General features: G+C 38.2%; 1 protein-coding gene across 1 annotated transcript; it reads right to left on the bottom strand.

Moving 5' to 3' along the window:
* Positions 1-860: 860 nt before the first annotated feature.
* On the bottom strand, positions 861-12,436 carry LOC125261734 (gastrula zinc finger protein XlCGF57.1-like). The gene is made up of 2 exons (XM_048180302.1): positions 12,204-12,436; positions 861-6,312 (listed from the first exon to the last, which is right to left on the bottom strand). The coding sequence occupies exons 1-2, from the start codon at positions 12,295-12,297 to the stop codon at positions 4,595-4,597; spliced, it is 1,812 nt and encodes a 603-aa protein (XP_048036259.1). The 5' UTR covers positions 12,298-12,436; the 3' UTR covers positions 861-4,594.
* Positions 12,437-21,571: the final 9,135 nt, after the last annotated feature.

The following is a 21,571-nucleotide window of genomic DNA, read 5'->3' as shown; positions in this document are numbered from 1 at the left end:
TTCATAATTATAAAGGCAGATTCTCAGTTTTGATGATGGCAGTGGTGGACGCCAACTACAAGTTTCTGTATGTGAGTGTCGGTGCTCAGGGCAGGATAGCAGATGCAGGACTTTTTGCCCACTCTGATTTCAGACAAGCACTTGACCAGGGAGTCCTCAACATCCCACCTCCACAGCCACTGCCAAAGTCTTTGTACCATTCATGTTTTTAGGAGATGATGCGTATCCTTTACATGCAGACCTAATGAAACCATTCTCTCACAGGCATATGGAGCATCAGGAGAGGATCTTTAATTACAGACTGAATCCACCCTTGATGTAAACAAATGTGAGCTCATAAAACAATGTGTGCACCGTTTAGTACATTCAAAGCATATTGATAACAGAAGTAGAATACATAGCATAAATTTAGTTTAGATTTTAGTCCTCAACATCATGGACCATCTTAGGAAACCCATGTGTTTGAGGATGGTCAAGTTGTGTCTTGTAATTGTGTGCTTGTGCATGTGGTGGTGGAAGTGAGTGAGATGAAAATTGAGGTGGGAGTTGAAATGTTGGTGGATATGGTGAGGGTGGCTGATGTGCAAGAAAGGGTGGGTTTGGTGAATAATTTGGGGCTGCAACCAAACTGCTCGGATTCTTGTGCCTCATAAATTGTGTTCATTATTTTCCTCTTTACGCAAATTCGCAAAGTGTGATCTTTAATGTTACTAATTTCTACTGCCACCTGCTGCCCAAACTGCTTTACATTCCCAGTTTGAATGAATGCTGACATGTCTTTTAACACTGCAAGTTTTTGAATTTCTATGTCTTCAGATTGCCTCTGTTTCTGTTGTTTCTTTAGTTGTGTTTTTTTGTTGTTGTTGTAAAAACACTCTTTTCATGACACGTATCAGTTTGAGCAGTCCCAGGCTGTTTTTGAACTGGTCTTGCATCCAGGTCAGATCCATCTGACACGGTTTTCTTGCTCACTCAGTTCATTTGGGTTCTTCTCATCTCCTTTCAACAGTTCCTTTAATGACTTTACAGCTTGACCCATCTATAAAGTCGTGGTAAATAGTTAATTGACGAATATCCACAATAAATAAAAAGGTAACTTTTTAAAAAAATCTAGTTTAATACACATTTAATTAATCAATCACTTTTAAAAATGTGATTTGATGTACTCAAGTAAAAATAACATTTGAATATACATAAGTGTACACAAGATCATTATTTTTTTATACTTAATTTTGAATCAGTTTTTCAACATTGTTGTCATGATATTTCTCCATTCAAAAGGGCCCTTTGGAGACATTTTTATTGCCACTTGGAATGCAATGATAGTAAATCACACTGCGTTTGAATTAACAGTAAGAATACAAGAAAAGAGGTTTAAAATTAGTAACAATAAAAGGGACTGAAGTAATGAGATATAATAAGAGTTTGGCCAATAAAAAAACTGATAAGCTGCATTGTCATCACAGCTCTGTAACCATTCTGAAGAAACTGACTGAGACATGCAAATTGCAGTACATAATTTTGGCATATGTCAATATGATGTGGCACTGAAGCTTTCTCAGTTGAATCTTTGTCCTGATTTATATGTGTTTGAGTAGGGTTGTAGCTTTATTCTGCTGAACTGTGGCCCTCCTGGATCTCACATGTGTAGCTCGTTGGTACAGTCAATGAGAAAGGAGAAAAGCTGGTGGTACACATTAGTCATGCCCCACCAAAGATCTCCCCAAAGTCTCTCGATTCTTTGGTTGTGCACACTTCTACCACGGATGGCACTTACTCTCTCAGATCCACGATAGATATTAATAAACAAACAAACTGTATTGTTTTCTCCTCCATGGTCACATCTAACTCGAGATGGAACCCCATACCTAGCTGTGGCTTGAACAAACTGGTCAAACACTGTGCCAGCCCTGTTGTTGTCAGAAGCTTTCAAAAATACAACCAGTCTGAAAAAAATCCCATACTGTCACACCCCAACTCTCCCGTCATCCAAGTTTAAAAAATAATCACTAGTATTCGCTGGGTCACATGACCATAAATGATAAGATTACTTCCTCTCAGTGACTACTGCATGTACCCTTCACTAATAGGCCCTTAGTAAATGGATTCAGTTGTTCATTTTCGTTCGAAACACTAATGGCGTCCTTTTCTCAAAGTGCCCTTCAAGGGCTCAAAAATGCCGTTTGGAATTTGCCCTTGAATATAATAGTGAACATTTATCTAAGTTAACGTTAGAGCGAGCGGCTATGCCAGACAGATAATCATCTTCATGTTATCCCTCAGAGCAGTTTACATCCCTGGGTACCAAAATGTGGGAGCAGACATCCTGTCGAGGCAGGGGCCGAGGCCCGGGGAATGGAGACTTCATCCGGATGTGGTGAAGACTCTTTGGGAGAACTACAGCGAAGCCAGGGTGGATCTGTTTGCGTCTCGAGGGACGACTCACTGTCCACTGTGGTTCTCCATAACTCACCCAGCACCTCTCGGGCAGGACGCTATGGTACAGCCGTGGCCGAGGCTACCGCTGTACGCATTTCCCCCGATCGCTCTGCTCCCAGGGGTTCTGGACAGAGTTCGCCGGAACGGGGCCCGTCTATTATTAGTAGCCCCGTTCTGGCCGACTCGGATATGGTTTTCGGACCTGGTCTCTCTCCTAGACGGTTCTCTTTGTGGGCGTGGCCTCTGAGGGGGCACGTCTCATAGATTCCGGTCTCTCAACTGAGGTTGTTGAGACCATACTCCAGTCCAGAGCTCCATCCACGAGGAAACTCTACGCCTTGAAGTGGAGATTATTCACTTCCTGGTGTGAAAATCATCAGTGGGATCCAGTTAACTGCCCGGTTAGTGTGGTGCTGGACTTCCTACAGGAGAGATTTTCTGCAGGGTTATCCCCCTCCACACTGAAGGTGTACGTGGCGGCCTTAGCTGCTTACCACGCTCCTTTAAGTGGGGTTTCTTTGGGGAGACACCCTCTAATTACTCGTTTCCTTCGTGGCACTTTGAGGATGAGACCTGCAGTACGCATGAGAGTTCCAGCATGGGATTTGGCCACTGTGCTTCAGGGCCTTTCTATGGCTCCCTTCGAACCCATCGAAGAGGTTGCAGAAAAGTTTCTAACACTTAAAATTAGGAGGAGTGCCACAACATTTCACAGTGTTTCGTACACCTTTTCTCTTGACTTATTATAGAATAGGGTATCTACCTGACCTGTGATGGGATTGAAGTCAGTGAAATCTGCCCTTCTCTTCAGCAGTCTTATTGATGAACTTCCTGTACTGTTTGAGAATATCATTGCACTTGTTTGGTCTCACTGAGCAGTTTGAGGATGTTTTTCAACTTGTTGATGCATGATGAATCTTTATTGCTTGCCATCCTCCCTGGATCTAGGCAATCCATGTTGCACACAAGTGGAGATTTTTCTTGTAATTTCCCTGCAAGTGTCAGTAAGCACTTTCTGCAATCCATCCTGAACTATAACACTCTTCTCACTGATCTTCTGTGATGACACCAGTTCCTTCAGCATTTTGTCTGCAGAGAACCCCACATGAACTTTAGTTGCATGAATGAGATTGTTTTTGTCTGTGACATCTATTGACATCAGTTTTAATACTGTGTGGCCCACGAATCCAGAAGTGATGTAGTGTGTAACAACAGCATCATTGTCCTAAAATCTTAAATGAATGCCCATTTGCTTTGTTGGGCAGGTGTGTTGAGGCAAGTTGGAGCTAAACTCTGCAGGACAGTGGCCCTCCAGGACCGAGTTTGGAGACCCCTGGATTAAGTGATTGCCAGTTGATGAGCTCAAGGAAATAAAATGGCGCTGAAAAATAGCCTAACCACTACAATACAAAACGAGTGAAACAACGTGACAAAAAACAAAAAATAAGGTATAGAATACATTTTGATAAATGGAAACTAAAATTTAAAGCAACAAACAAAAATCCCTGATATTCCATGACTTGGACAAAAAATTATAACATTTCCTGACTTTGAATGTGCGGAATAGAAATTTAAAAATTCCATGACCCGTGGGAACCCTGTATGAACTAATACTTTTGACCTATATATTATGTTGCTCACACAAGTGGAAAAACATTTAAACATAAGCTTTATATTTAAAGCCTACATGATTGGTAATGTGTTTGTAACTGTCCGTAATTTATTTGCCAAACTGCGGTAATTTTCTTTAAATCTGCCAGTTACGGAAACTGTCTGTGGAACTATTTCCCAGTGGTGTAAAGTGTTTGAGTAAATGCTATTAGTTACTGTACTTAAGTATCTTTTTGGCTACTTTGTATCAGGATATTAGCAACTTTTACTCTTTACTTGACTACATTTATGAACAAGTAAATGTATGTTTTACTCCAATAATTACATTACATTTTGCATGGCACCTAACTTTCTGCAGCAGTTTCTGCTATAAAGAAGGCATTGTAGGTACTATATCTTGTATGTTTTCCTTTACTCACCCAAACTTGCCAACAAGGCTACTTTACATGAATGCAAGTGTATTAGCAGTTAGTTGTGAATCGCAGGTGTTTGATTTAGGAGATGAGGCAGATAAGGTATCTGTACTTTTATTCAAGTATGGTTTTCAGGTACTCTTTACACCTCTGCTCTTTCCAGAGTGACGACTTCTAAAACAGCTCTCTTTCGAGTGAATCCTCATGTGGTCCCTAAGGTTACCCATGAATCTGAAACTCTTTCCACACTGATCACACATGAATGGCTTCTCTCCAGTGTGAATTTTCATGTGACAATGAAGTGACGATTTTCGTGTGAAACTCTTTCCACACTGATCACATTTGTATGGCTTCTCTCCAGTGTGAATTCTCATGTGAAAATAAAGTGACAATTTATATGTGAAACTCTTTCCACACTGATCACATGTAAAAGGCTTCTCTCCAGTGTGAATATTCATGTGTTCCCTAAGGATTTGTTCCCGTGTAAAGCCATTCCCACACAGAGTGCAGGTGTAAGGCTTTTCTCCAGTGTGAGTTCTCATGTGGTCTTTAAGGTTTCCTATTTGACTGAAACTCTTTCCACACTGATCACATTTGTACGGCTTCTCTCCAGTGTGAATTCTCATGTGAAAATAAAGTGACAATTTATGTGCGAAACTCTTTCCACACTGATCACATGTAAAAGGCTTCTCTCCAGTGTGAATATTCATGTGTTCCCTAAGGATTTGCTCCCGTGTAAAGCCATTCCCGCACAGAGTGCAGGTGTAAGGCTTTTCTCCAGTGTGAGTTCTCATGTGGTGCTTAAGGCCTCCTTTTTGACTGAAACTCTGCCCACATTGCTGGCAGGTGTAAAGCTTTTCTCCAGTGTGAATTCTCATGTGGGTTTTAAGTTTATATTTTTGACTGAAACTCTTTCCACACTGTTGGCAGGCGAATGGGCTTTCTCCAGTGTGAATTCTCATGTGGACTACAAGGTTTCCTTTATGACTGAAACTTTTTCCACACTCTTGACAGATGTAAGGCTTTTCTCCAGTGTGAATTCTCATGTGGATTTCAAGTTTTTCTTTTTGTCTGAAACTCTTTCCACACTCTTGACAGGTATGACGCTTTTCTCCAGTGTGAATTCTCATGTGTGCTGTAAGGTTTCCTTTCTCACTGAAACTCTTTCCACATTGTTGGCAGGTGTAAGGCTTTTCTCCAGTGTGAGATCTTGTGTGGATTTCAAGTTTTCTTTTGTCACTGAAACTCTTTCCACACTGTTGGCAGGTGAATGGGCTCTCTCCAGTGTGAGATATCATGTGGACTTTAAGGTTTCTTTTTTGTGTGAAACTCTTTCCACACTCTTGACAGGTGTAAGGCTTTTCTCCTTTGTGAATTCTCAAGTGGATTTCAAGTCTCCCTTTTTCACTGAAACTCTGTCCACACTGTACGCAGGCGAATGGGGTCTCTACAGTGTGAATTCTCATGTGGACATTAAGGTTTCCTTTTTGATTGAAACTCTTTCCACACTGTTGGCAGGTGTAAGGCTTTTCTCCAGTGTGAATTCTCATGTGGACTTTAAGGTTTCCTTTTTGAATGTAACTCTTTCCACATTGCCGACAAGAAAAGGGTTTCTCTCCAGTGTGAATTCTCATGTGGACTTGAAGGTTTCTAAGTTGATCAAAACTCTTTCCACACTGTTGGCAGGTGAAATATCTTTTAGTTCCTGTCTTTTGAACTCTGTTTCGTGAGGAAGTCTTTTTAGCCAGCGTCGACCTTTCCCCAGTCATGAAATCATGTTTATCATTATGTTCTTTCTCTTCTTCCCTTTCATTAAGTTCATGGCTAGCCTCTCTCAGTGCTGTTAGGTCTAGGACAAAAATAGACAAAACAATTTAGACATTTAAAGCATCAAAACCAACAACATGTATGATCTATACCAGGGGTGTCCAAACCTGCTCCTGGAGAGCTACCATCCTGCAGATTTCAGGTCCAATTCCAATCAAGCACACCTGAACCAGCTAATCAGGATGTTCAGGGTTCCTTGATAATTACAGCAGGTGTGTTGGAGCAGGGTTGGGACTGAAGTCTGTAAGACGGTAACTCTCCAGGAGCAGGGTTGGACACCCCTGATCTATACCATACCCTATGGATCAGGGATGGGCAGCTTTGGTCCTGGAGGACCTGCATAGTTCAGTTTTATCTCTATTTAAATACATGTGCCTGTAATTTTCAAGCAGTCCTCAAGAATAAAGGTTAAATATTGGGGTTGGGTTAAATTTTGCAGGTGTATTTGATCAAGGATGGAGCTAAACTCTCCAGAATAGTGTCCCTACAGAACCAGAGTTGCCCATCCCGTCTATAGATCTTATAATCAATACACCAGTGGTTTTCAAACCTGGTCCACAGGGACCCACCACTGCACATTTTGTATGTCTCCTGTATTTTGCACATCTGGTGAAGATCATCAGCTTGTTAGAGAAGACCTGACATTGATAGAGATATTTGCAGACTACTATTCCTGTTCACCAATAAGACAAGCACCAGACCTGTTATAAACCTAAATACACTTGAATTAATTAACTTAACTGAAAAGTGAACTATTCTATTAGTAATAGAAGATATTTGTCATTGTAATGATGTCAGACATAGCACACACAAAAGTAGAAGCTGTTCCATACTGCGGCACGGTTAGCGATCTCACTACAGCCGTACCGAGCCTAATCTCTTCAAGCGGGCCAGGGCATGGTACGGAGGAGCAATCACACTAGCCAAACAAACTAGACTTTGAGGGTCAAAAGTGCTCACAAGTGTGAGTACACCCTTAATTTTGGTTTAAGACACATTTTGAGAATAATTTATGACACAAAACTTTCCCACCATTGACAGAATTTTCCTGGTATACGGTAGGGGTGCTTTTACTTATCTGAATCAGTACAAAACCTCCAGATCAAAACACAGAAGCAGCAGCAGCAGGAAGAAGCGATAAAAGCTTTGATCAAGTACATGCAAACTAACGCAATCATCTGTGTTATTTTTCTTGACATATTGCATGTTCAGCTATTCATACAACAAAATCTTCTGGGGTCATTAAAGTTTTGTAATAATAATCAAAAATGCTGGTGATGGCTGGCAACTTAAAAAAAAAAAAACAATTAAATGAGATGTGCTTTCCTCAGCACAAAACTTACATTTTACAGTTAAACTGTTACTTGTAAATGTCCAATACTAGCAGAATCTGTCTAGTACTTTACATGTAACTCTCTAAGCTCTTAATTGCTTGAAATCTGCTATGGAGCCGACCTGTAGTCAGTTGTCAGTTTTTTATAAAATAAACTATAAAAGGACTTTTTTAAATGCTTGAATACATGCCACACCTATTGCTGCCAGCTGGTGGCATCATGACCATAAACAATAATTAATCAGCTCCCATGATTACACATAAAACCTCAACATGATCTAAATCAGGAGTTTTCAGTAGGGATGCACCAATACCAGTATCAGTATTGGGCCGATACTAAGCTCATATACTTGTACACGTACTCGTAAAAATACCCCCGATACCAAAGAGCGCTAGAGAGCAGCACATGGAGTAGGACGTGTTTTCATTAGCTCCGTCACACTTGTTGAAATGATCATTTAAAACTTTGTTGCTCTTGCTAAATTTGATCACTCAACATAATTAACATGCTGATGATGAATAAATCTAAAAAGACTGTCAAAAAGGCTCGTCCTCGTCAGCCGACACAGTGGAAGGCACTTTAGCAAGTTTATCACAAGAGAATGTGTCTCTGAAGTCCAAGGTAACGGGTTTAGAGGCCAGATCTCATTGACAAATTATCAAAATAGCTGGTCTTTGTGAGAACATCGAGAAGGGCAACCCCACACAATTTGTCTCTGGCCTATTGCCTTCACTATCGGAGAAGATCATTTTCCGCGTGACAAAGGTTGACCGAGGTCACCGCATTGGCCCCATTGTGAACAACAGACCGCAAGTTATGATTGCCAGGATACTTCATGATACAATTAAGACTAAGATACTGTGGCTCGCCCGTAACCAAAGCCCGCTCTCTGTTTTGATGGGAGTCGTATCAGTATCTTTCCGGACTTTCCAGCAGAGGTGTCTTCCCAACGCAAACTGCTTGACGGTCCACGGGAGAAACTAAGGGCTAAAGGAATAAAATATGGCCTGTTGTACCCTGTACATCATGGTAGGACTTAATTCCTAGCTGCTGACGGCCTGCATAATCCATACATATTATATATATATATATATATATATATATATATATATATATATATATATATATATATATATATATATATATATATATATATATATATATATATATATATATGTGACTTATATTTAATAATAGCGCCTATTTTACAATTAATTTAGATGTTTTTGAGAGATGCGAGCTCCAGGGCACCAGCAGCCATTCAGGGGTTGTGTAAGCGCCGAGAACAGCTTAATCTCGGGCAGTGCTTCGGGGATTTACCGCTGGCTCTTATAGTGGTTAAACATGAGACATAATTCAATTTGAGTACATAAAACGGGCAATCTTTGGTCTTATTAATCTATTATTTGTTCCACAGCAAGTCAAATTGTGCTATTGTGCTTATAAACCCAACTGCTAGATGTCAGCGTCATCTCAGAACGTAAACTGACGCATAGCCGGAGAAGCAGTAGGTGCATCAATAGCGTTAAGCCCCGGGTATACTTCAGCCATCCGCGTTCGTGCACCGTCCGCATGACGTAATTTTCATCATGCAGAGGGCTCGCGGCCGTGCGGACGGTGCATGTGCAACAGCGCAAGCAGGAAAGAAGAGTCCACTAGGTGACAATACGCACAGTACTGAGCACAATGTGCAGTCGAAGAAGAATGAGTAAAGAGCGATTCAAAAACAAGACGAGTAAACTCAAGAGGCATGCCTTCTCCATCGTTTTTGATTCCTGTTCTCTTGGTGTATATTCTGAACTATGTTGCAATTGGTGGATGCACTATTTTTCTTCTCCGATCCTGCCCAACAAATGTCCCATTGATGAAACAAGTCTGGTAAAGAGTATAGAAAAAATTTGTATTGCGCGTGTGTCGAACTCGGTCATCTGCACGCATCCGCATCCATTTAGTATACTTTGAAGGATGTGCGGACACGACCAGGGCGCGGAAAGTGAAGTATACCCGTGGCTTTAGCATCAGATTGACAAGAGTCAGCTGTTTGCAAAAATAGACCATGTTATATAATTCCAAAACTCGGGAAACTCACTGAATCTGCCAATGCCATCCGTACTCCTGAGAGGTGTTTGATAGAATGTGATAAGTACTGCACGTTTTTCTCTCAATAACAAAATAAACAGACAACAAAAAATGACAGCGGTGGCAGCATAAAGTAAAGCATCTGAATCATAGCGATGTGGATATGTTCTCAACAGCTCTGTTGTACTGAATCATGATTTGGATCATGTGTCAAACTGCCAACGGCTGAAATCACGTGACTTTGGCGCTACGAACAGCAGATTCGATACACTGATTCATTTATGATCCGAAAGCTTCCTGAAGCAGTGGTTTGAAATCAGGCCATCACTAAATAAGTCATTATTTTGGGTTTTTTTGGCGCTCCAAAATATTCTCGTCGCTTTATAATATTAATATTGAACCACTGTACTCACATGGACTGATTTAAATATGATTGTAGTACCTTTATGGATCTTGAGAGAGGAAGTGTCATTACTCCCTATGCAGGCCTCACTGAGCCATCGGATTTCAACTAAAATATCTTCATTTGTGTTCTGAAGATTAACAAAGGTCTTGCGGGTGTGGGACGGCATGAGGGTGAGTAATTAATGACATAATTTTCATTTTTGGGTGAAATAACCCTTTAATCTCAGTTTTTATAAATCTGATATTCTTGATTTTACAAGCCACCAGTCCAATTTGTTTTTAGATGCTTTTTCTCAAATTCAGTTGTGCCAAACCTGCTGTAACCATAGCCATTGATTAGTTGGGAGAATAGTCAAATTGCACCCTCTAGTGGATGACTAATGATTTGATAGCAAAATCGGGTGCTCGCGCCCCCTAGGGGCCCCACAGGTAGAAAACCCCTGATCTAAATTTCAAATAAATCCGGTGCCATGGCAACAGCAATCGAGATATCAAAAATCTGTACGTAATTTTACATCAACAAAGTCTTGGGCTACATTCACACCATCAGTCCAAATCTGATTTTTGTGCATATCTGATTGAAATCAGATTTAGCAAGTGTGAACTGCAAAATAAATAAATCAATCAATCAATCAATCACATGAAATGCAATTTATACAAATCCATTTCAAGCTACATTCATGTGTGGTTTGAAATCCTATTCAAATCACATTTAAAGTGATGTAGTTACACACTATAGTAATGAGTTAATAATGCTTAATTGCGAAATTAAACCAAACCTCAACCCTAGCTCTATAGTAAATACAATGTAGTTAAAATTATCAGGAAAATTTAACTCTGAAGTGAACTAATCCTTTAAAATTACTCAGTTCTTCTTTGAGTGATTACAATGTAATCGTCATCTTAAAATAAAGTAACCAATTAAATTGCCGTTTGTGTTTGACCAGTAGGTGGCACTGTCAGTTAATTGATGTGGTCAGTTTGGCATAACAATGACACAGAGTTTGGTGTCAATATGCAAAACCATTGCAGAGTCACGGCTTTAGAACATTTTTGGTCATTTTGCAGTGACGTTTTTTTTGTGTCTCAAGTTACAACAGTACTGTAGAAAAAGCAAATTTCATGTTTTGTTTAATTATAGCACCACCAATTTTTTTATGTGTCCTCACAGTGAGCATCTCATTGCATTTAGGAGTTACACATAAATTTATATCTATGAGCACATAACAATGACCCATGTCCGACTTTGTATTTATTTGGCACTTACAATCAAAATTGTGACTTTTGGCTTGCAATATTAATGGGTTATTAATGAAAATTCTGTCATCTACTCACCATTATGTTTTTTCAAACCTGTACAAGTTCTTCTGTTGAACACAAATTTTGGAGAATATTGGTAATCAGACAGCTTACAATTTCCACTGACCTCAATAGTACTTTTCTTCTACTGAGGAAGTCAATGTTTGGTCAAGAATTCTTCAAAATATCTTCTTTTGTGTTCAGCAGAAGTAAGAAACTCACAGGGGTTTGGGACGACAGCAGAATTTTCATTTTTGGGTCAACTATCCCTTTAATGTTTATTCACACAAATCCAGTGCTGCTGATTTAATTTGTTAGTTTAACTGAACTTATTTCAGTTTGTATCAGAACTTTTACAGAACATTAAAATGACAACCATGATAATTTTGTCACAACATGTAATTTTCACACCATTTCATCTGTCAGCGCTTATTGATTTCCAAACTACACCTGTACCACAAATGACAAGGTGTGAATATTTTCACTGGTTTCATCAAATATTATCAGTTCACTCTGTTCAAAATGTTTCTCCTGACTTTCCTCCATATGACACACATTAAATGGTTCTTTATAAAATAATTATTTTGCTTGATTTAATGTTGAATTACTGCTGTTTATGTTCAGGTATGTTAAAATGTAAGTACAGCACTTCTGAGCATTAAGATGCTCAAAGTTTTTTGTTTTTCATTGTTCTCTATTCAGAAGTAGATGTTTGGTTTTATGTTGTAGAAAATATTCTCTATTTCTGTAGAGCTGGACATTTTAGGATCAATAAAACGATGAGAATAAAACCAACCTGTTTGTTCCTCAATATCTTCAATCTTCATGTCTTCAGTCTCATCTTTAATAATTATCTTCATGTCTTCAGTCTCTTCTTTAATAAACTCCATCTGTAAGAAAAGAATAACAGAGTTAATAGTCTTCACCTGTTAAAAAACACTCAAAACTAACGCTGTAAATTAAACACTTAATATTTAGAAGTTTATGATCTACATTTGGTATTTAATGAATTATAGATTATATTTAAATGATTACTCTTTGATGAAAACATGATTAGTTAGTTTGTTAGTGTTTGTTGTTCATCGTTCACTGTTTGAGCAGCACGTGTCGTGATTCACTGAATCATTTCTCAAAGTGTTTGATTCAATTGACTCTGGAGTTGAAAAGTTCAGTTTCTCCACTATTACTCTCCAGAGACTGAACTCGTGTTCATGATAAACTGATTTATGATTTAGAGAGAGAAATGAGACGCAGGTTTACTGTTTCTCATCAGTGGATATGAGCTTTACTCACACAAATATATCCTTCATTACAGTTAGATAAACAATTACAATGTTACATTAAATAGTAAATAAACTCATTTCACATCGCTTGTTTAAAACAAAACACACTATAACTATATATCACTGAACTGTTTCTATCGATTAAAACAGCTTAAATTCTTAAAACAAACCTTTCCTTCAACAGAATCACAGCAGATGCAGGAAGCTCGGCGCAGTCTTATGACGTCATGTCGTCACTCCAAAATAAAAGTCCTGTTCAGACGCTGCATTTTCTACAATCACAGAAGTGAACTGAAATCTAACCATATTTATCAGATAATCTTTGTATTAAAATCAAAACAGTGACAAAAATGATACAAAGAAACGTGTTAAAAAGGTTGTATGAGTTCATTCATGTGTCAGTGCAAACTGAAACACAATTTATCTCTCAAGAATCAGTAATCAAGTAAAATAAGCAAAATTTCAAGCATAAATGTAGTTTATTCAATACCAGAACTATTGCTAAAAGGTTCAGTCAAGTTAAAAATGAAATGTTTCACATATTTGTAATTAAATCAGTAAGTAAAGTCTTCAATGTCAGGGGTCATTAGTGTGAGTTGCTGCCTATTTAGCAAATTAAATTGTGATGTTGACGCTCTTAAAAGACTTTCTGGTTCTCTGATGTAGACTAGAGCAATCAAACACACAGTTGTAAACTTCAAACTTCACAGCATGCAGACTCTTGAAGGTCTGCCCCATTTGCCACACACACTCACACACATTAACAGATTGGCACACAAGTACACTCTCTCACATACACACACACACACACACACACACACACACACACACACACACACACACACACACACACACACAGAGTAAGATCAAAGGATGGAATTCTTCCCTGGTAACAACCTTCAGGTCTATTGCAGCACCTGTTTATAAAAACAAAACACCAATCACAGCATCTGTTTATGAAAACAAAAACTTGGGTATAAATATTACCACTTTGAGCCTAGCCCACAGTTCACTCAGCACAATGGCAAAGGGATACTGTCCTGGAGACTCTAGAGTATTTAGTTCATTCTAGTGAAGAAGAGAGCACTGAGCCAGATGACCCATTTGATGAAAGCTCTGAAGAGGAAGATTTGAGAGGCTGCCACAAACTTTGCAACAGGAATGAGGATTCACTGGGTAGAAAGACTACCATTCATGTACCGTCCTGATCTCAACATCACTGTTGATGAGTGCCTGGTCGGTTTCAGGGGCCGGTGCCCTTTCAAACAATATATGCCATCAAAACCTGCCAAATATGGAATTAAAATCTGGGCAGCCTGTGATGCAAAGACCAGCTACTGTCACAAGAAAAACCTGAGCAAAAGAATAGTCCTCGAAATGATGAATGACCTTCAAGAGCATATTGTCACATGTGACAATTTTTTTTACGTCTTATGCTCTTGGCACAGAGCTCCTGCAGAAAAGAATAAGGATGGTAGGAATGATTCGAAAGAATAAGCCAGAGCTGCCAAGTGGAAACAAGCATCATTTGCACAAAGTGCAATCATCCAATATGCAAGAGACACTCAGTTGTGATCTGTGACATGTGCAACAAACACTAATTACAGTTAGTATGTAAATATGCAGATAATATGTAAATATAGTTATAGTTCTATTTTCCATTTACTGTTTTATAATTATTATACTTTTGCTGATATTTTATTTTTTTGTTCATAATTGCTGTTGCCTTTTGAAGATGAGTTACTGTTCATTGAATAGTACAAAAAACAGATTTAATGAAAATGTTTATTATAAAAGGTTTATAAAAAATGTTATGATGAATGAATTGCATTTTTATTAAATTAGAATTAAAAAAGTGGGTAACAAATTGCTTTCCATTTGTTCTCTTTCTAACACAATGCTCAGGTTTGACTGTATTATAAAGTAAAACTGGCACTTCAAATTACCATTTAGACCAAACAAACAAACAAACAAAAAACTTGACAAAAGTAGTCTTTGAGAAAAAGTGTACAAGTGTAGTCTATCTCTCAATATATATTCAAATCAACAACCTAAACAAAAGGAGAAAATATGTGCAAAAACAACTAGGGAATTCACAAGCATTTCTATAGAGAGCTGTACATCAATCTAGTGGTTAACTATGGTATTGCATGAAATTATTGCTCACTACACTACTCCCACCAGGTGGCACCAATCAGACTTAAAAAAAAATTATTTTAAAGGCCTAGTTTCTTTTTTAACCTGAAATACAGCATTACTTGAAAAATAATAAAAAATTATATATATATAAATTGTATTTTTTCAATGGGGAAAAATAGATCATAATTATTGCATAAATATTAATTATTACCATAAAATTCTCTAAAAATTCAAAAGAAAAAATATTATTGAATAAAAATATATTACATTGATTTTACTGGGGAAAAAAAAAATATTTGATTTCAGGGGTCAGGTCACTTTTGACCGCGAAGGTCCTGAGTGTGACTCCTAAATGAAGAACCCCAGAGGGTTAGTTTTTATTTTAAACAAAGAATTGTGATTCTCAATTTATCAAGAATTGTGCAGCTCTGGTTGTGAATAAGGTATAACATTAATATTATTGCTGCTAACCATTATTCTATCATATATATTCAGATCTCAGTGTGGCTGAAGCCCAAAAACCAGTCTGCATTTCTGAGAGCAGTAATGATGTAGATGAGCAGCCTCCTGCCAAAATGTCTAAACTCTTCTCTAATTACCGGAACAAAGCCAGCAAAAAGAAAGGAGACGGATAGGACAAGCTCACACTACAGAACTTACTTTTTTTCCAAGGCTTGATCATGATGATGATAGCATTTATCTTTTATTTGCAATGTTTAATAATTAAAAAATTTGCAGTTAGCATCATACATTAATTAGAGATCCAATCCAAGACAATGGGGAAAAAATGCTTTACTTAATCAGTATTTTTGTCTTGTTTCCTGTCCAAATATCTATAAATTCTTAAATCAAGAAGCTTTTACTAGATAAGTAAAATTGCATAAGATATTGCGTTTTTTTTCTGTGGGGGAAAAACCTTAAGTGAGTTTTTGTTTAAAACAAGTTAAATTATCTGCCACTTGGGGTTTTCAAGGTTTGTACTAAGTTGAAAATATCCTCAGTATAGATGATGAATTAAACAGATGTTGTTTTCACACATAAAGAGCTTTTGTTATGTAGAAGCAGAGCATCTGAATGTGTCGTGATCAGTGATTTACAGCACATCTGATGTGTAAATGACAGGACCTGTACTAATGAAGCAGTGTTAATGGAGTCACACATAAAGTCTTTGTTATGTAGCAGCAGGTAATGTGACGGTCATGATCACATGATGCAGTGATTTACAGCACATCATCTCTAATGTGTAAACCAAAGTGACCTGTACTAAAAATAACTGCAGTGTTAATGGAGTCACATATAAAGTATTTGATAAAGTCTTTGTGACGGTCATGATCACATGATGCAGTGATTTACAGCACATCATCTCATGTGTAAACCACGGTGACCTGTACTAAAGATGACTGCAGTGTTAATGGAGTCACACATAAAGTCTTTGATAAAGTCTTTGTGACGGTCATGATCACATGATGCAGTGATTTACAGCACATCATCTCATGTGTAAACCACGGTGACCTGTACTAAAGATGACTGCAGTGTTAATGGAGTCACACATAAAGTCTTTGTTATGTAACAGCAGGTAATGTGACGGTCATGATCACATGATGCAGTGATTTACACCACATCATCTCTAATGTGTAAACCAAAGTGACCTGTACTAATGATGACTGCAGTGTTAATGGAGTCACACATAAAGTCTTTGTGACGGTCATGATCACATGATGCAGTGATTTACAGCACATCATCTCATGTGTAAACCATGGTGACCTTTACTAAAGATGACTGCAGTGTTAATGGAGTCACACATAAACCAGCTCACAAAAGATGCATTTGTCATTTTAAAGTAACACAACTTTGACCAACTATAAATCAAAACACTATTTACAATAAAAGTAATGAAATAACATCAAAATGTGTGAAACTGAAACACTCATAAAGCTTTGTGATAAAGTATTTAAGACAACAGTCAAACTATATAATATACATATCTGTGATAAGTGTCAGGTTTGTATACAAAAACAACATGTTTACAAATGTCTGTAAATGTAAAAAAAAGTTAAATGTTTCAAATATTTTAAAAGTTTTTTTATATGTGAATGTTACATTATATACAGTATGTCAACAATAAATGTACATGTACAGTGCTCAGCGTAAATGAGTACACCCCCTTTGAAAGTAACATTTTAAACAATATCTCAATGAAACTGAAAAATGTGTAAGTTATATTATTGACCTTGCTTTCATGTTATAAGTTAAACTTAGTCTTGTCAACATTTTGGAAATTGTTTTTGTGTTCATTAAGATATTGTTTAAAATGTTATTTGTCACTTATGCTGAGCACTGTATATGTTACATTATATGTCGACTATATATAAATAATATATATAAACTAAGTTCCATCTTCATTTATTTATGGTATCTACATATACTTTAAACAGTAAATGGAGATGAAGAGATTTTTGTTGTTTGTTTCTTACTAATCTAAGATAAGCTAAACTACAGCACTAGAGCATGATGGGCCATCAACACCTGGGCAGGGGGTGCAGGATGCTGATTGGTTGTTTTATCTGGGGGCTGTTGGGTGCTGAGGGCTGATTGGCTGTTTGACCTGAGGTCTGTTTAAAGGAGCCTGTCTGCTGTGAAAGGTTACAGTTGTTTTTCAGTATCACCTGGAGATCATCTATTGTTTGTCAGTCACTGCTTGTTTTGGATATTCAGCATATGAAATGGCTTCCGAAGGGTAAGTACTTATTATGTACACTGCAAAGAATGTTTTACTTAGTATTTTTGTCTTGTTTACAGTCCAATTATCTAAAATTCTTAAATAAGCTTTCCGTAGATATATAAGCATTATTGTGTTGTTTTCTGAAGAAATAAATCGAAATTAAGTGAGTTTTTGCTTAAAACAAGCTAAATTATCTGCCAATGGTTTAATACATAATAGATCTTAATTCAAACTGAAAACAATAATATTTTTCTTTTTACCCCACTGGTATATTATTTTGCTTATACTGATTAATTATTTAGTCAGAAACCAAGGCAATACTTTACTTATCTAGTAAATGCTTCTCAGTCAAAAAAAAAAAAAAAAAAAAAATATATATATATATATATATATATATATATTATTGGACCAGATATAATAAATGAGAAAAGCATTGTTTTGATAGCAAGTCAAAATAGTCTTTGTGACTGAGTAAAATTGATGGGTAGAGGTTTCTTGGAATAAAATAATTGTTTTCTGCCTTATTGAATGTCATTTCGTATTGGCTAGGAAATGTAGTATAATCTATTGGGAACAATTCACTTTTCTCTATAACTTACTGGAGCACTACAGGTCTTTCTACGTATATTCCTTTGTTTGGAAAGCTCCTTCGGCCTTGTGTCATCTGATGCCGTTTGTTATTTTTGAAGAGTTGTGCTGCAGAATGAGAGTCTCACGACATGATGCCTACTTGTTATTTAACTTAAGGAAATGTATTATATAACTTTGTCTTCTTATTGTTCACACAGATCTTTCCACAGCCGGATGTACTTCCTCTGCCCTCACTGCAAGAAGGCTCCACGCTCTCTTCCTGGGCACCTCAGGACGGTGTGCATGCGCGACCGCTCAGAGGCAGAGATTCAGGCCACGGTGATTCAAGCCAAGAAAGAGCTGGCTGAATTTACCCACAGGGGACGTTTCTGGGAGTACCCGAATATTAAAGACATTTTGGCAACTGCTGATCCTCTTGCCAGGTGTGTAAATTACATTTTATGCTTCACTGCTTTGTCATGTTGCAGTACAATATTCAATATTTATTCAAATGTTTGTGTTTAATTTCCTCAGGTTGATAGAGGAGATGCAAAAGAAGGGCTTAGTGGTAACAAACAAACCTCCAGTCCTCCCTTCCCCCACACTGCCCTCTTTACCTTCATCTGCTCCTCAAAGCCCTGGAGAAGGTGCGAACGAGGCACACGTTGTGACGAACATGACCGTAAGTGTATTTTACTTTACCCATGCCTCCTGATCTTGTGCTCTGCAGATGCGTGTACCTTGTGAGTGTTTGTGACGGCTGACACAAATGTCTGTTTGCAGGTTCAGGAACGGGAGGGGAGAACCCACATGCCGAACGGAGCTTCTGTTGCAGTGAAGGAGGAAGAACTGCTGACTGATGACAAGGAACATGCAAGTTTATATTCAAAATTACACCATAACAGCAGATAAAGTCATGCAAGACTACAGCTTCATATGTATGTTTTTATGGTTTTGGTCTGTACTTCAACAAGGTACGGCTGGTGACGCTTCAAGGAAATGATGCGACAGCAGAGGACAAATTTGTTGTGTCGAGTAGTGGGAGGCCGATATATAACCCCGGCAATGATTCGAACAGACTCCATGCCAAGTAAGTGCTGTGTCATTTCTTACAAAATCTCAAGTATACAAATTTGCTCATGGTCCACTTGTCCTTTTATGTTTTGCATATTAATGTTGCTCTGTGTTCTAGATACAACCTTCCCAGTGTGACCAGCAGCGACCCTCGGGCAGATGCATTTCTGGCCCAGAGCGTGACAGACCAGCTTCCTGGAAAAACACGGTATGCAATCTGAAATCTAGTGAACGAAATTATCAGTAGTAGTAATTGTGCTACTCGAGGCAGTCATTAATTGGCATTTTCTTCATTTAAAAAAAAAAAAAATTCTTTGATCTTCTAGAAGTGGGTTTGGTGGGGCTTCCAGCCGAGAGAAAAGGATGAATGAACAGACGGCGTTTGACTTGCTGGTTCAGTCTTACCCAGTGACTCTTGACGGGCCTCCTCCGAAAAGGGCACGCAGACATAAACACTAGAGGCACTGCTACAGCCGCTGGTGCAGCGAGCAGCTCAAGCTGCGTGAACAGCGTGTCCTTGGTGAGGATCCAAATGCACGTTCTGTTACAGTCATATATGCACAAGTAGTGAAATCTCTTAGAACATGTGACCACAATGGCTAATGCTTCTTGGGATACTTCTTTATAGAACATTTCGGTCGGCGTCAGCCGTGTGAGTCACTAGTGGAGGCCTGGATTAAGAGACAAGGGTGGATGTCGAACATCCCTCAGGCTTCCCCACATTACTTTTTGTGCCTACTTCTTTTTCTTAGCCACAAAACACCACCTCTCTTGCTCTCCAAGTTGCCCTGAACGACTTCCCTGCGGCTTTGTCTCTTTTTTCTTTTTCTTTTTTTAGTAGGCTACACAAAGATGAATGAGCGGGCCATTTTCCAAGCCATTCATTTTTTGCCTACTTTTTTCTTTTCAGCCACAAAAAAAATATACACCAATATACATATTTGTTTTCTTTCAATATTCATACTGGTACTGCAACAGGTAATGACACAAAACTTTTATACACAAACTCTCACAAACAGATTCAAATATACATTCAGTAACCGCTCCTTATTTCTTACAGTGACAAGGATCGCCACATGTCTGCTGAGACAGAAAGCCCTGCTGCCCATCATCTGTTTGTCCTAGAGAGAGAGACGGCTGACTTCTCCAGCCATGATAAGTTCATCCAACTGTTTATATGCTGCACTAATCATTCATTTCATTAAAGGATTAGTTCACTTTCAAATTAAAATTTCCTGATAATTTACTCACCCTCATCTCATTCAAGATGTTCATGTCTTTCTTTCTTCAGTTGAAATGAAGGTTTTTGATGAAAACATTCCAGGATTATTCTCCTTATAGTGGACTTCAATGGCCTCCAGATGGTTGAAGGTCAAAATTACAGTTTCAGTGCAGATTCAAAGGGCTTTAAATGATACCAGACGAGGAATAAGGGTGTCACAAGTGAGGCTCCCGCACTTCCTCCCCCGCACCACCGGAGAAAGCCTTCACCAGAATATTGACTATTTACGATTCAGACTACGTTTCCCATAGGCCACCTGCACCACATCACTCTCACACTATTTAAATAGCACACACACACACCGCGAAGTCTTGATTTGCCCCAGTGATCACTTCTGAGCGTTTTCTGTGGATTGTTATTCCTGTTGCCAATTGGACTGTTGACCCCCGTGTGTTTCTCTGCTGCCTGCCCTGATCTTTGCCTGTTTACTGGACTGTGATTGTTCGCTGCCTGCCCTGATCCTTGCCTGTATCCTGAACACTGTCTGTCTGCCGCCTACCCCGACCATTGCCTGTTCCTGTTTACATCTCTGCCTTTGCCCTTGCCCTGTTGATACTGATCTTAATAAAAGCTGCAAATGGATCCCTCCTCTGTTGACCCTTCATTACAAAGAGTCTTATCTAGAGAAACGATCAGTCATTTTCTACAAAAATACAACTGTAAAACCTGGAAAAATAAATTTGAATTTTTTTTTTATCACTAAACTACTGTCATAAAAAGTTGTAGTTTTGTATATACATAACTCCTGAATAAAAATTAAAATGTGTTTGGACTGATTTAAAAAAAAAAAAAGTTACGAACAAATTTGATTGGTTTGTTGATAGTGAGCGCAAATGCAGGTGATAGGCGGTTTTATTAAGCGAGTCATTGAGTCGTTCATTCACGATTCGTTCAAACAGCCGATTCATCAAGAATGAGACAGATGTTTGTGAATGGGTAATTTAATCTTTGACTCAAACAATTTGTTCAAAACACTGAATAATTCAAAACACGATTGAGTGTTGCTGTGAGATGCGCTATGTTGTGATCTTTGTTTTCAATTCATCGGATCTATTTTCGCTGCTAAAATAGACCAAAACAGTGACTTAATATTA

The sequence above is a fragment of the Megalobrama amblycephala genome, unplaced genomic scaffold (genome assembly GCF_018812025.1).
Source record: "Megalobrama amblycephala isolate DHTTF-2021 unplaced genomic scaffold, ASM1881202v1 scaffold474, whole genome shotgun sequence".
Taxonomy (NCBI): Eukaryota; Metazoa; Chordata; class Actinopteri; order Cypriniformes; family Xenocyprididae; genus Megalobrama; species Megalobrama amblycephala.
This window is presented reverse-complemented; position numbering and strand designations above follow the sequence as displayed.